Genomic DNA, 14,585 nt, shown 5'->3' with positions numbered 1-14,585 from the left:
TCCCTCCTGCCGGGGGGGCTGCCGCGCCTGCGCGTCCGGCGCGGGGGCCGCCGGGAGATGTAGTCCCGGGGGGGGGAGGGAGGGAGCGGGCGGCGCCTGCGCGGTGGGGCGGGCGGGGCTCCGGGTCACGTGGGCGGCGGGGCGGGGCGGGGCGGGGGGAGGCGGCGCTTGTTGCGGTCGGGGTCGGAGGTCGGGGGTCGGAGGTGGTGGGTGGTCATGGCGTCCGGGGGCCTGACGGTGCCCATCATCGTGCTGAGCGTCTTCTGGGGGGTGGTGGGGGCCGTCCTCCCCTGGCTCGTCCCCAAGGGCCCCAACCGCGGGTGAGTGCCGGGACCCGTCCGGACGCGACACACCGGGATCCTCCCCCCGTCCCCCTTCCCCCGTCCCCCTTCCCCCCTCCCCCTTCCCCCCACCAGCGCCAACCCTCCTGCTGCTCTTCATGCTTCATTCCTCCACCTCTATTCCTCCTCTTCCTCCTCCTCCATTCCTCCATTCGTCCACCTCCATTCTTCCTCCTCCTCCACCTCCCTTCCTCCTCTTCCGCCTCCTCCTCCGCCTCCATTCCTTCTCTTCCTCTTTCTCCACTTCCATTCCTCCTCCTCCTCCCTTCCTCCTCATCCTCCTCCACCTCCATTCCTCCACCTCCATTCCTCCTCTTCCTCCACCTCCATTCCTCCTCCTCCTCCACCTCCATTCCTCCTCCTCTTCCTCCTCCTCCATCTCTATTCCTCCTTCTCTACCTCCATTCCTCCTCCTCCACCTCCTCTTTCTCCTCCATTCCTCCACCTCCATTCCTCCTCTTCCTCCACCTCCATTCCTCCTCTTGCTCCACCTCCATTCCTCCTTCTCCACCTCCATTCCTCCTCCTTTTCCTCCACCTCCTCCATCATTCCTCCTTCTCCACCTCCATTCCTCCTCTTTCTCCTCCATTCCTCCTCCTCCTCCACCTCCATTCCTCCTCTTCCTCCTCCCCTGCTCCTTCCCCCGGTGCTCCCGTGGCCGGCGTCTCCGTCCCCGCCCCCGGAGCCCCGGCCGCCCGGGCCCTCCCGCCCCCCACCCCCTGCTCACCCAGTTGCCTGCTCTGCCACCGTGGGCGAGGCACTTTACTTCTCCGTGCCTCAGTTTCCTCATCCCTAATGGGGTGCGGGCGGGGGAGGCGGGGAGGGGGACGGCGCCCTTCCTGCGGGAGGGGACTGCTCTGTCCGGCCTGACTGACGCCCGCCTGCCCCGGCCCTCGGAACGACCTTCAGACGTCTGCTGACCGCTTCGTCGTCGTCGTCATCATCATCATCATCACGAGGACGATGGGGGTGGTGGGGGTATGCGTTAGGCGCTCACTCTGTGCCAAGCACCGCCGAAGGAGGCCCCGGGGCAGAGGGCGGGTGATCGGGTTGTCCCATCGGGGGCACAGTCTTACTTTACAGATTCATTCAGTCGGTCAGTCGTGTTTAGTGAGCGCTTACTCTGTGCAGGGCACTGTACCGAAAGCGCTTGGAATGTGCAATTCGGCCACAAGTTGCCCGGTAAAAACCCCCACCTGGTGCTGGGAGCGTGCGGGCCGCCCCCCCAGCCCGAGGCCGCCTGCCCCTTGGTGTCCCCTGCGGCCCCGGGCCGGGACGGGGGCAGAAGGACGGGCCCCAGAAATCAGAATCCCGTGATGCTTGGCCGTGGAAACCGTAACATCCTCTTTTTCTTTTTATGGTCTTTCTTCGGCGCTTACTGAGCGCCGGGGTGGATGCAGGCTAATCAGGTGGGACACAGCCCCCGTTCCACATGGGGCTCACATTCTTAGTCCCTATTTTACAGGAGAGGGAACTGAGGCACAGAAAAGTGAAGCGACTTGCGCCAGGTCGCACAGCAGACCAGCGGCAGAGCTGGGATTAGATCCCAGGTCTTTGTGACGCTCAGGCTAGTGCTGTATCCGCTGGGCCACACTGTCCCCCTTTCCCACGTTGCAGGTAGGACGACCTCCTCAGTCCGGAAGCGGGGTTTTTCCCGGATCTGCGGCCCCGTGTCCGTGTAGGTGTAGAGTCCGTCCCGCACGTACGACTGCAACCGCGCCCAGCGGGATTGGGGACCAGACAGGGCCGGCGGTCTGCGCGGCACAAGCCGCTACTGCCGAAATCAGCGGTCCCTGTCGGGGCTCGGCCCCGAGATCCCAGGCCGGGGCGCATCCCCCGCTGGAGCCCCCCACCTCTCCGAAGCCCAGGCTTCCCTCAGCCTCCGGCCCCCAGACCCCACCCCTGCCCCGTAGCCTCCTCTAGAACCTGCAGAACTTTCCACCCGGGCAGTGGAAAGGAGCTTTTCCCCCCGAGCAAACTGAAGGGAGGAAGTGTGAGAGCAGCGGGGCCAACTGCAGGAAGTTCCCCATTTTCTCCGGCCTGTTTTTCTCCTCTTAATCCTCACGGTCACCATTCTCTCCAGCCCCATCTTCGCCGACCGGTCGAGTATTTTCCGCTCCCCCTCTCGTCCCGTTCCCGCTAGTTTCATCTTGGGGATGAGCAGTCCTCTATTCCCGACTGTCCTGGAGGGGACGGTGGGCCCCGGGCACCTGCTACCTGCTAGGATCCGTCCGTCCCCCCTTTCCAGAGCCGGTGACTGGCTCATTACCAATCCCCCTTCTTTGTTTTTTCCCTTCCAGTGTAATCAACACCATGCTGGTGACCTGCGCCGTCTGCTGTTACCTCTTGTGAGTACCTACCACCATTCTGTCCTAGTTTTCGCGCGGTGTTAATATGGTTCTTGGCATTTTGGCTCTGGGCTGAAAGACAAGCATTCATTGTGGACTGCTGCTCACTGAATCGGAGTGAATCTCCCTTCGGGTCCGTTTTCTTTTCAATCGGTGATTGAGGCGGCGATATTGATTGCGTGTCGACTGAGGACTTGGCAATCTAATTTTTCCTCACGTTAAACGTCCAGATTTCTCCTCGGCGATGTTAAGAGAAAGTTTGCTGCCACGAGAAGCGTAAAGATTAGAGTGGGAGACAGACATGTCTTAGTACAGTGCTCACAGTAAGCGCTCAGTAAATACTATTAAATGAATGTCATTTAGGGTTGGGGCGAAACTCAAACTGCTTATGAGTTACTGACCAGGTGCATAAGCGATGCGGAAGGGAGGGCAAATAGGGGAAGCGAGAGGTTATCAGGGAAGGCTTCTTGGAGAAGATGAGATTTGAGTAGAGCTTTAAAGATTGGCCAGTGGCGTTCTGTGGGATAGGCATGGTTCTTTCTCATCGCTGTAGAAAACACCACTATCCACCCTGTCTCACAAGCCTGTTACCTTGGCATTATCCTTAACTCGTCTCTCCAGTTCCACCCATACATTGTCACCGAATCCCGTGGCTTCTATCTTCACAACATCACAAAATCCACCCATTTCTCCCCCATCCAGTCTGTCGCTATTCTGATTCAAGCACTTGTAGCCCTCCTTGATTTCCGCGTCAGCCTCCTCGCTGACCTCCCTGCCTCCTCTCTCTCCCCACTCAAGTCCGTACTGAAGTCTGCTGTCCCGATCATTTTTTCCAAAACAGTCTGTCCACATCTTTCCACTCCTCAAAAACCTCCGACGGTTGCCCGTCCATCTCCGCATCAAGCAGAGACTCCTTACCGTCGTCTTTTAAGCGCTCAATCAGCTCGTTCCCGCCTGTCTTACCTCTCTGATTTCCTATTAAAGTCCAGCCCACGCTCTTTGCTCCGCCAAGGTCAACCTGATCACTGTAGCTTAACCCCAACTATGTTGCCGAGGATCCCTTGTCTACGACCTCCCTCTGGCCCGGAACCCCCTCCTCAGTCATATGCGACAGACCACTCCTGTCCCCCGCCGCGAAGCCTTGTTAGTCATATTAATTCAGTTTTTAGTGTTGGCAAAACACTCCACTACACACTCGGGAGAATTGAATATAACAGTTGATAGACGTGTTCCCTCTCCACAAGGAGCTTACAGTGGAGAGTGGAAATGGGGAGAGAGGTGAGAAAGGAGAGAGTCCTTCATTTCCCCTACACCCTCTCCCATCTGTGTTACCAATGCACTTGAATCTGAACCCTTTCAGCACTTGATATTCACTCCACCCTCAGCCCCGCAGCACTTTTATACATAAATATATACAACTGATACATTTAACGTCCCCTCCCACCTAGACTGTGAGCTCCTGGCGGGCAGGGAATGTGTCTACCAAATCTGGTGTATCGTACTTTCCCAGGCACTTACTAAAGTGCCCTGCACACAGTAAGCGCTCAATAAACACTATTGATTGTGATTGAGTTGGGAGGGAGTTCCGGGCCAGAGGGAGGACACAGACCAGGGATCAGCAGCAAGAAAGACAAGATTGAAATACAGTGAGAAGAGCGAAGTGCGTGGGTTAGGTTGTGGTAGGAATTCAGCGAGGTAAAGTAGCGGGGGCCAAGCTGATGGGGTGCTTTAAAATCGATGGTAAAGAGTTTGATATGGAGATGGATGGGCAGCCATTGGAGTTTTCTGAGGAGTGGTGAGATGCGGGCTGATTTTGGGAAAATAATGTGGGCAGCAGACTTTAATATGAACTAGAGTGGGGAAAGACAGGAGGTAGGGAGGGCAGCGAGCAGGCAGGTGCAACAAAGTGAGATACCACCTTGGTAGCGTCGGAGCAGTTTAGGTGGAGATGATGTCTTCTCCCAAACGCTGAGCACAGTGTTCTGCACCCACAAGGTGCTCAATACCCTTTATTGGTTGATAGCTACTGACAAAATTATATCGAGAGACGTCCTGCAAATTTCCCTCAGAAGACTTTGCCTCCCTAAGGGATTTTTTTGGCATAAATTAAGGGCTTGAGCTTTTAATTAGAGTTTATTTAAGAATGCATGGCAATTGCAACCCACTGGTAATGGTTCCTGGTTAATTAATGCCTCCAACTACGAAGGAGTTATTTTTCAATGTTTATTAGGCTTTTTCATTTTGCACACTCTTGAGGCTTATGCAGTGTTGGGGGTACCAATCCAAGTGCCTAGATGACCCAGGAGGTTGGGAAAATCGGGTGAGGAGATGAGAGGCTTCCTGGTAGGACTTTTGAGATTGGGATATTGCCGGTCTGTTGGAAATGTAGGATGAGGGAATTCCAGAGAAGAGTGAAGTCGTGAACAAGAGGTTGATAGAGAGATGAAAATTAAGGCACAGTTTCAGGAGGAGCAAAGTGTGCTTGGGCTGGGTTACAGTGGAAGGGAATGGGAGTTAGGTTGGGGGGAGACTGCATTAAGGCCTACAGTGAGGAGTTTCTTCTTGATGCAGAGATTGGATGGGCAGTCACTGGGGGTTTGGAAGTGTGGAGAGATAACCATAGGACTTGTGTTTTTAAACTCGGTAGCAGAGTGAAATATGGATTTCCAGAGGAAATCCCAGCTCACACAAGGAATAGCCAGGTGGAGACTTTGTAGCACTCGTCCAACCTAGGAATGGCCATTGCCCATAAGGGGTGGCCGGCCGAGCGCTGGCCCAACTGGGGCTGGAGGGATGTCCCAGAGAGTGGGGACGATTGTGGATTCCAAGAGCGTTTGTGGATTCTCCTTTCCTGCTTGGGTGCTAGAACAGGACATGTTCCCGCTCTGCTCGTCTGGTGCCATGGACCGGAGAACTGACTGCTTTTCAGGGAGCACTAGGTCCAGACCGGACTGGAAAGTTCCGGTGGTGTTTGATATGTATCGTCCTCTAGGACAGGGTCGGGGGGAGACCTCCCTGGGGGCTCAGTTTGGGACATGGGGATGTATATACATATATATATATATATATATATATATCCATCTACCTATCTAGCTACGTGCAAAAAGAGAGAGGGAGACAGAGAAAACCCCTTATGCCCCTGATTATTTGCTCCACCCCTCTGCCTCCAATGTTGGACATTGACATGCTCGGGGTGGGAAGAGCCAGGTCCCGGAATATACCAGTAACTACTGTGGAAAACTCTGCTTCTCTGTCTCCGTCCCCGTTGCCGAAGGCGTGGGAGTGGCGCATTGTGAGTTAATCGTGAGAGTTCCTTATCCCGCTGTGGCCTTTAAGGCCTGAAAATATTTCCCAGCATATTCCCCCGTCCCCCTGCCCCCGATCGGGGCCCTCCCACCTTTGTCCCCGGGTTGGCTTGCGTGGACTAAACAAAGCTGTGTTTCCAGCCCCGGGCTTGTCCTGTTTTCAGTAAAGAGGTTTTTATTGTGGGCGGCTTGGGCCGGGTGGGGCGGAGGCTGCGGGAACGAGGATCCGGGCGAGCGAGGCCTGGTTTTTGTTTACGGCTGGGCGAGTCCAAAGGAAATCTGGCCCGTGTCCGTCAGGTTACTGCCACTTGACTGCTTTTTTATTCAAGTCGGAATGCGAGATCCATCTTGTGCTTTAAAATCGCAAATAAATTTGGAATTCTAAATTTTGCCTCCCCCTCTGGACCGTATGGGTGAGGAACGTGACGCTAATCCTGTTGTATCGTACTCTCCCAAGCGCTTAGTACGCTACTCTGCACGTAGTAAGTGCTCATAAATACAACTGATGGGTTATGTATGTATTTCGTAATTCCGCCCTCGGCCTGCAAAACAGCGTTTTGTAATGGATAGAGGACGGGCCTGGGGGTCAGGAGGTCATGGGTTCTAATCCTGGGTCCCCCACTTGTCTGCCGTGTGACCCCGGGCAAGTCACTTCACTTCTCTGGGCCTCAGTCACCTCATCTGTAAAATGGGGATTGAGACTGTGAGCCCCACGTGGGACGGGGACTACGTCCAACCCCATTTGCTTGTATCCACTCCAGCGCCTAGCACAGTGCCTGGAACATAGTAAGAACTTAACAGATACTGTAATTATTACTCATAATAATTAAAAGTCATGCGGCCTAGAGGAAAGGGCATGGGAGTCAGAGGCCTTGGTTTCTAATCCCAGCTCAACCAGCTGTCTGCTGTGTGACCAGGGGCAAGTCACTCCATCGCTTTGTACAGTGCCTGGCACATAATAACCGCTTAGCAAATGCCAAAATCGTTACTTAGGGATTCTGATACCTGTTCTTCCTCCCCTTTAGACCGTGAGCCCCACGTGGGCTCTGATTAGCTTGTATCTACCCCTGTGCTTAGTACAGTGTTCGGCATATGTAGTCTAGTCAGCGCTTAACAAATAGCTTATTAATGCTTATTAAGGGGAGAGGGCAATTAAGCGGGAGCCCCACCGGGTGAGCACTCAGTTAGCCCGGGGTGTCCTCCGGCCCAGCCCCCGGCCCCCCTGGATGACCTGTGGTCTCCACTCCCAGCCCGTGGGGGGGTTTAGCCCGGCAGCTCATTTTGCAGCTTATGTATGGTTTATAAACCCAGTTGATTTCTGCTCAGGAGCCTCACCCTGCTTTTGGAGCTGGGTTCCAAAAGGCACAACACACAGTAAGTGCTCAATAAACATCACTGATCGAACCCTGGTACCGAAGGAATTTCCAGTCTGGCAGAGGATCCACCAGTACCATTCCCGGACCACTGGGGCGAAGGCGCCTCGGCCCCAAACTGGCAGAAATCCCAATGCCGGTTAAAGGCCGGATTGGTGTCTAGTTGGGAAGTGTGAAAGGTAGATTGGGCACATAGGCCTCGGGATGTATGAAATAATAACTTCTTTGGTGGAATCTGATCGCCCCCCCACCCCCCACCCACTTCCATGAATTCAAACTGAGCTTTTTCTTCTATCTCCTCCCATTTAAGGCTGAGAAACACATGAGGCTCAGAGCCCAGGCGGGAGGAGCAAAGCCGAGCTCGGACGGTAGAGGAGAGGGAGGGAAGATTCCTCCGTGAAATTCCTAATGACAGCAGCAGAAACATTTCTGAGGTCTTTGACCTCCGTTTGGAGGAGGGTGCCATTTTCTACTTTCCCGGAGAGAGAGGACTGACCCTACTATGGCCCCCGAAGAGCGAGGTGGAACAGGCTGCCTGCTTCCCGGTCCCCGCTCCCCTCAACCCGACCCTGTGACCGGAACCGCCCCCCACCCGTTGGCCCAGCTGTTAGGGACCGGTTCGGGCTGGATCACTAGCGATCAGAGGTCTGGTGGGGGCTTGGTTCGTCTCCCTCTTTCTCGTAATAAAAGGGAGGCTGAGGCCTAGCTGGGACTAACGCAGGTTGGCTGAGTCGCCGCTTCGGGGGAACCGGGAGCCTGCTCGGCAAACCCGGCCCCATTTTGCCGTCGGCTCGCCCTGCTCCCCGGGGCCGGGGAATTTTCCGTGACCGTCACATTAGTGACAGCTGTTGTTTCCAGGCTGCCGGCGGGCAGGCCGGGAAGAGAGCCCGGGGGGACCGGTGGATGGGCGGACGGCGGCGCCTCTGCCTCCACTTCCCTCTGACAGCGTCAGCGGCCCCGGAGGCCGAGCGGCTGCCTTGTGTTGGCCGAGACCGGTGCCGGACACCCAAGTGCTTCCATACTCAATGGCCGGGGCTGCCTGCCTGACTTCTCGGGGCCGCTCCCCGTCCCGGTGTTACCGTCTGTCTTCTTGGGAATCTGCTCCATGTGTCCCAAGCAGAGTGACCTTAGGTGGGGTTTCCGCAGTGGTGGGACATGGGCCGTCGGATGCAACCTGTGGCCCTCCGCGGCCCTGGCCGCCACCGAGGAGGGCAGGCGATCTTTCTGACTGTTTCTTTTCCTTTTTGCAGTTGGGTGATTGCAATCCTGGCCCAGCTCAATCCTCTCTTTGGACCCCAATTGAAGAATGAAACCATCTGGTATCTCCAGCATCACTGGCCTTGAGGAGGAGGGAGGAGGATGGTCTCCCGGGCTCACAGTGAACTAGGTAAGTCTCACCCGGGCAGGTTTTGCAGTGAGGGAGACCGGCTATTTGAAAGCCTGAATATGAGTATCGAAAGACCTGCTCAGCCCCCAACGCTGGGAGTTTGGAGGGGGGGAACCTTGATGAAAAATGCCCCAATCCCTTGGCCGAGTCGGCTCTGAGGCACTGAAGTGGGGACGGGCCTCTGGGGCCGGCTTGGATCCCTTCCTGGGGAGGGAGGTGGGACGGGGGCAGTTGGTGCAGGACAGCGCGGACACCCCCCCCCCCCCCCCCCCCCGTAGCCAGGCACCTGAGGCTTCGCTGGAGGGATGCCACGATCGCTGACTGTTGGGTTCAGTTTCGGGGCCGGCACTTTCTGCTGGGCACGTGAGGAAAGACTTGGAAAGCGGAGGGGGAGAGAGGCGGGACATGCAGATGTTTATACGTTTGTTGGTAAACAGATTCCCGTGGTCTTTCCCGCTGCAAGCCTGTCCCCTCACCAGCCCCGTCTGGAGCTGGCTGGCCGTGCCTAGGTCTAGGTGGATTGTTTGGAGGGAATCTTCAAGCCAAACTTTTTAAAAATTCCAATGTGCAAGAGGCAAAGTGAGCTTCAAGGATCAATGCCTACAGGGAGGGAGGACCGTCCTGGACCGATCTGCTCATGTGAAAGACTGACATCTGCCACATGTCAGTCCTTTCCTGAGAAGTCCAAACTGTAGAACAGAAGCCTGACCCAAAATAAGTCTCCCTACCATGCCCCTCGACCCTGCCGCCACCCCCGGAGACTCCGGGCAGACCCTGCGGTCAAACATGAGGCCCCGTGGCTTAATCCGATTCCAAAACTGCATCATCCACGGCAATCCTTTCATTAGAAGCCCCAAACTTGCCCCGATCTTACCCTACACGAACACGAAGAACCAACTGACAACGAACCATTCTCTCCTGTTCTCACCTTTCATCTCATTCCAGTTTCCGTGGCCAAAGCCTTTTAGGTGTCGTGGGCCCCGTCACGCGCTCTCTGCCCAGCTCACGGTGAAGCTCTGCAGGATTTAGCTCTGCCGCTGTCCCCGTCCACAAGAGTAACCCACCTGATTTTCTTTTGCAGGGAAAGTCGTCCCTCTACCTGCGAGAGGACCAGAGGCTGCCTTAACCCGCCTGCCTTAAACGTAGTATTCAACTGGAAATGCCTTACTGAAGCAGTCCACCGTTTTCTCTCTCCTGCATATTTACACTTTCACACAGAGTGCCTCGTCTTTTTAAACTGTGCGTATGTGTGTGCACGCACTTTCCTCCATGGTGTGTTGGGGGGGGTTCTTTTAGTGAATTGTCAGTTCCGAGTATTAGCCGATGTCCTCTTCTCTCCCTCCCCATTTTGAGGAGTGTGACGGGCCCAGCGCTTCCCCACTGACTTTCAGCCACCTACCCCGTGGCGGCCCTTGGGGTCAGGGCAGCCGAAGGGGTGGGAGCCATTTTTCCCTACCGGGTGGAATTTTCCCCCACACTATTTTCAGAAGGATTTTGATCTCCTAATTTCTACCTTCACTTTTTGGAGTAAAAAGTTTCTGCTTTCTCTGGATACCTTGTGTCCGTTTTCTTTACAAATAGAGGGACCACAAGTCTTTAGCTCAGCTTGTTTTGCTGATCTTCAGCTCCTTGACTGCACAGATGGTATCTACCTAACACTCTTCTCTCCCCCAAGTTTAAAACAGTGCTCTGCCCACGGTAAGAGCTCAAATACCACTGACTGACAGACAGATTTTTAAATAGAGTTTTAGAAACCCGGTCCCGATCACCGTTTACTACCAGTTCGGAGTCCGTGCTCTCAGAAGGCAGGAAGGAGGAGTTTTGGGTTCCCCCATCCTCAATTGAGGGGGGGCCAAGCCTCGGGTCTGGGTTGGCCGCTCCTCTGGCCTTCCAGGAGTGCTCTCTGCCGGCTACCGCCAGAAAGAGCCTCCGCCCCCTCTGCCAGCAGGCCACCGCCCCTGAAAGTAGTCGGGCACGCTGGAGATAGTCTCGGCTTATTCCAGAGGCCACGGGGGCCAGAGAGGAGAAGAGGGGGTGGGGATGTGTACCAAGGTGTGTGAGTTTGGTCTTTATGTTCAGTGGCCACAGAGGACTCTCAATCTAGTGGGATGGGAGGAGGTGGAAGAAAGGAAAAAACAGGCACATTTGGCAAGCAGTAAAAGTACAGCAGTTCGTCACCGCTCAGACCCTTGGGCTCCACTTCGGGCCCCGCTGCCTCGGTCCAAACCACCGTAACCTTTCCAATACTCCGCGTTCCTCGGCCCCTCCTCGGTCCAGCTCCTCGCCCTATCCTGGCCAGTCTGTTCCATCAGCCTTCTTCCCGGCCTCTCCCCTCCCCACCCGACACTTCATTCTACCACAAGGATCTCTCGAAATGTCATTCTGCACAAACCTTTCCATGCCTTAATAAGCCTTCAGTGGTTACCCATCCCTTCTGCACCTCAAGCAGACACTCCTGACCGTAGGCAGTAGTAGACTCCTCGTCAGCTGGCCTCAACGCAATACCTAGCGAGTCAACAGCTACTGGATTTTTTTACAAACACTCCTGACATTTAGTTTAAATCCTAATCAGGTTCCGCCTACCCTGTCCGCGGTGCGTTAACACCGACGACGCTGCTTTATGCTCGTTTGACATTTCGGGCGGCTCCCTTCAGTCAATCCGCCCAGGCCACCTTTAGAGTCTATTTCAATCGGTTTTCAAGAAGTTCACCAGTTCACTCCTACTTAGACTGTGAGCCCAATGTGGGACCAGATGATTTAGCATCTACAGCAGCGCTTAGTACAGTGCTTGACACACAGGAAGCACTTGGGAAGCAGCGTGGCCTGGTGGATAGAACACGGGCCTGCGAATCAGGTCGTGGGTTCTAATCCCAGCTCCACTACCTGTCCGCTCTTCGGCCTTGGGCAAGTCACGTCACTTCTCTGTGCCTCAGTTACCTCATCTATAAAATGGGGATTGAGTCCGTGAGCCCCACGTGGGACAGGGACTGTCCCCCACCCGATTTGCTGGTATCCACTCCAATGCTAAATACAGTGTCTGGCACAAAGTAAGGGCTTAACAAATGCCACAAGTATTAAACACAACAATTATTATTGTTATTAGTGTCACTTACAATGGGCATCACCTCCAACCAGGTCAGATTCCATTCAGGACAATCCAGCAGGCAATACCTGGGACCTGAATAAGTATATTTTTGATAATGCTGCATCTACGTCAAGAGCCCTTAAATCTGGATCCCATCCAATTCAACTCTTTGTCGTCCCCTGAAACGCCGTGTGAAAACGATCCGAATCGGCGGGCCCCTAAATCAGGTTTACCTGATGAAGAAGTTCAAAACTCACGGACGGAAGGACAGAGCCTGGTCGCTCAGCCCAGGCTGCGTTCTCGGCTTCAGGGGCGCCATTGGTTTCAAGGACACACACGTGAGGTACTTGGAATTAAAAAAAAAAAATCACATCTTTTTAATCACTTTCAGCCCAGTGGGTTTGGGAGAGAACCAATTTCCTTTAAAAAGGTTTTGTTAAGGGTCCCGTGGGGCGGAGGCATCCCTTTATTAGTTCCCGACAGTCCACGAGTGGAGAAACTCCATGAAAGAGGGACTTGGCACACATCTGCATCCCACACGGGTACGTGTACACACACACGCGCGCGTGCCCACACCCCCACCCACAGAGGGACTGTTCCCATCTTCATTTCTAGACGGAAAAAAAACCACGTATTACAAAAATCCATCCAAACAGCTACCGATACGAGAACTAATTCGATCCGGTTTACAACTCTGATCTCAATTAATAAGGGGGAGGGGAAGGGGACGCGTTTCTCTAAGTCAGCGTCTTAATCCGTAGAGGTTGCTGGGAGATTAAAAATTATAAACGTCACAGATTGTATTATAAAAAGAACTTCAACCAGACATTCTCCCTAATTACAAAAAGTGAGGAGACGATCTTACTTCGGCTGGAAAGCGGGAGAGCGGTTCTCTAGCTGGGGTCGACTGGAGTCCTTGAAATTCATTTAGGTTGTCGGTCAGGCCCGGGGGGCTGCACCGCCTTCCCCGTGCTGAGCTGTCGGGGAGGGGGCAGCGGAAGACGCGTGTCTCGTGGGGGCAAGAGGAGGCAGGAGCCGCTCGGAGGGGCGAGTCCGGCTGGGGGTCGCCACCGGCAACGGGCCACTAGCTGCCAGGTGCCCATTATCTCGGAAGCCCCCAGACGGACCACAGTGCCGACGGCGGGGACCCGTTATTGCTGTGAGCTAAGGGCGTAGGGGGCGGTGAGCGAGCCTCCGTAACCCAGCCACGGTGAGAAAGCCTTCCCTGTGCTCTATCTACGACGTTGGCAATAAACTCCAGCGGCCTGGCACTGAACTGGCGCCAGTGAGGAACCCGTTAGAGGAGCTGGGGGCTCCCTAGGTCCCGCTTCTAGGCCAGGTCAGTTCTGGACCCCTCCGCTCCCTCTCCCACCCCAGTGATGCACGTTTTGGCAAACTGGTTCCTTAGGAGTTGGGTTCAGGGGAGGGAATCCCTCTCCGGAGAGGGGCTGGTGACCCCCAGAACCGCTGGCCCTGGGGAGAGGGTAGTTTAAGGAACAGGAGAAAAAAACGACCAGACTGGCAGACAGCCCCAAGTCTTAAACACCGTTCGACACTGCTCTCCTTCCCCGGGAAGGCCACGGGATGTTGGCTCGACCGGATCCACCATCCGCCTGCACCCGCGGGCCTCGCCCCGTGCTGGAGGCTCGACCGGCCTCCCCCGGCAACCAAAACCGGCCCTCGGTCAGGAGGGCGGCCCACCAGGGGAGAGAAAAGCAGGAGGCCGGGAAGAGAGGAGGCACGCTGAGCAGAGCCTCCACTGTCCGGGGCCGCAGTTTTCGGCAGCCCGAAATAGCCTCTGGAAGGGAAAAAGAAATCCAAGTTTCCCCCAATTCTCAGGGTGGGCCCGGCGGGGTCCAGGCCCCCAACTTCATAACAGAGGCGCCACAGGGGTCGGTCCTCCTGTCCGAGGACACTTAGGGTGGTCTCGTCGGCCTCACCCCTTCACGCCACGCTGCTTCTGCAAGGCCCGGAATCAGAGCAGCACGATCCCCCCAACGGAGGTCTAGAGGAAGTTCCGAGAAGCCGCTCTTTGCCGACATGAGTCCGGAACCTCCTCTGGGGCTGAAACAGGACTTCCTTTCCCCCCAACCCCTCCAGAGAGCCTTTCCCCACCCCCATCTTCCTGTCAATAAGTGCCCTGGAGGAGCGAGTTGGGCGATTGTCATAGCATTGCTGAGAATTCGACCCAGATGTGCCGACTGCTACCCGAACAGGCCTGGCAGCAGAGGAAAGGGGGTGGTGGGGCATCACCCCCAAAGGGAGGGGCCGCCTCACCCTCTACCCTGGAATGCTTTCCTAATTCCGAGTCTGCCTTGAAGAGAGGTCTGTGGGCCCTGGAGAGATGTGGAAAACCAAAAATCTCAGACAGTGACTACCCTACCCCCGGACCTTTAAACTGACAAAACACAGAACTGATTGAGACCAACAGAAAGGAAAGGAAAGAAGAACCAGAAGGGATGGATGGATGGTTGGATGGATGGATGGATTGTGGAGCCTTCATTCGTGTTCCCAGGTGAGAGAGCGTGGCGCTTCGACGTTACTGCATCTTCCCGAGCTGGATCTTCTTCCAGGCTTCGGAGGCTGTGAAGATGCAGGAATCCAGGATCCCTGCCACGGTGAATGTTCCCCCTATGATGGCACAGATCTGAAAGGAAGAGATTCAGAGAGAAGGGCTGGGACGCTTTCTCGGAAATTGGAAATCCCCCCACGGCCCCTGCAGGGGATGCTTCTCGGAAAAGCAGCG

At 55.5% G+C, this 14,585-nt stretch overlaps 2 protein-coding genes across 2 annotated transcripts in view; one reads left to right on the top strand and one right to left on the bottom strand.

The window, feature by feature from the left end:
* Positions 1-169: 169 nt before the first annotated feature.
* Positions 170-10,306, top strand: LOC103169489 (V-type proton ATPase subunit e 1-like). The gene is made up of 4 exons (XM_029050529.2): positions 170-320; positions 2,642-2,689; positions 8,618-8,754; positions 9,836-10,306. The coding sequence occupies exons 1-3, from the start codon at positions 217-219 to the stop codon at positions 8,709-8,711; spliced, it is 246 nt and encodes an 81-aa protein (XP_028906362.1). The 5' UTR covers positions 170-216; the 3' UTR covers positions 8,712-8,754; positions 9,836-10,306.
* A 1,886-nt stretch (positions 10,307-12,192) lies between these two features.
* Positions 12,193-14,585, bottom strand: part of ERGIC1 (endoplasmic reticulum-golgi intermediate compartment 1) — an 82,025-nt gene continuing 79,632 nt past the window's right edge. Inside the window, exon 10 of the mRNA XM_029050525.2 lies at positions 12,193-14,486. Coding sequence (XP_028906358.1) covers positions 14,379-14,486 — 108 coding nt within the window. The 3' untranslated portion in view covers positions 12,193-14,378. The remainder of the gene's footprint in view (positions 14,487-14,585) is intronic.

Source organism: Ornithorhynchus anatinus, chromosome X1, assembly GCF_004115215.2.
Source record: "Ornithorhynchus anatinus isolate Pmale09 chromosome X1, mOrnAna1.pri.v4, whole genome shotgun sequence".
Taxonomy (NCBI): Eukaryota; Metazoa; Chordata; class Mammalia; order Monotremata; family Ornithorhynchidae; genus Ornithorhynchus; species Ornithorhynchus anatinus.
This window is presented reverse-complemented; position numbering and strand designations above follow the sequence as displayed.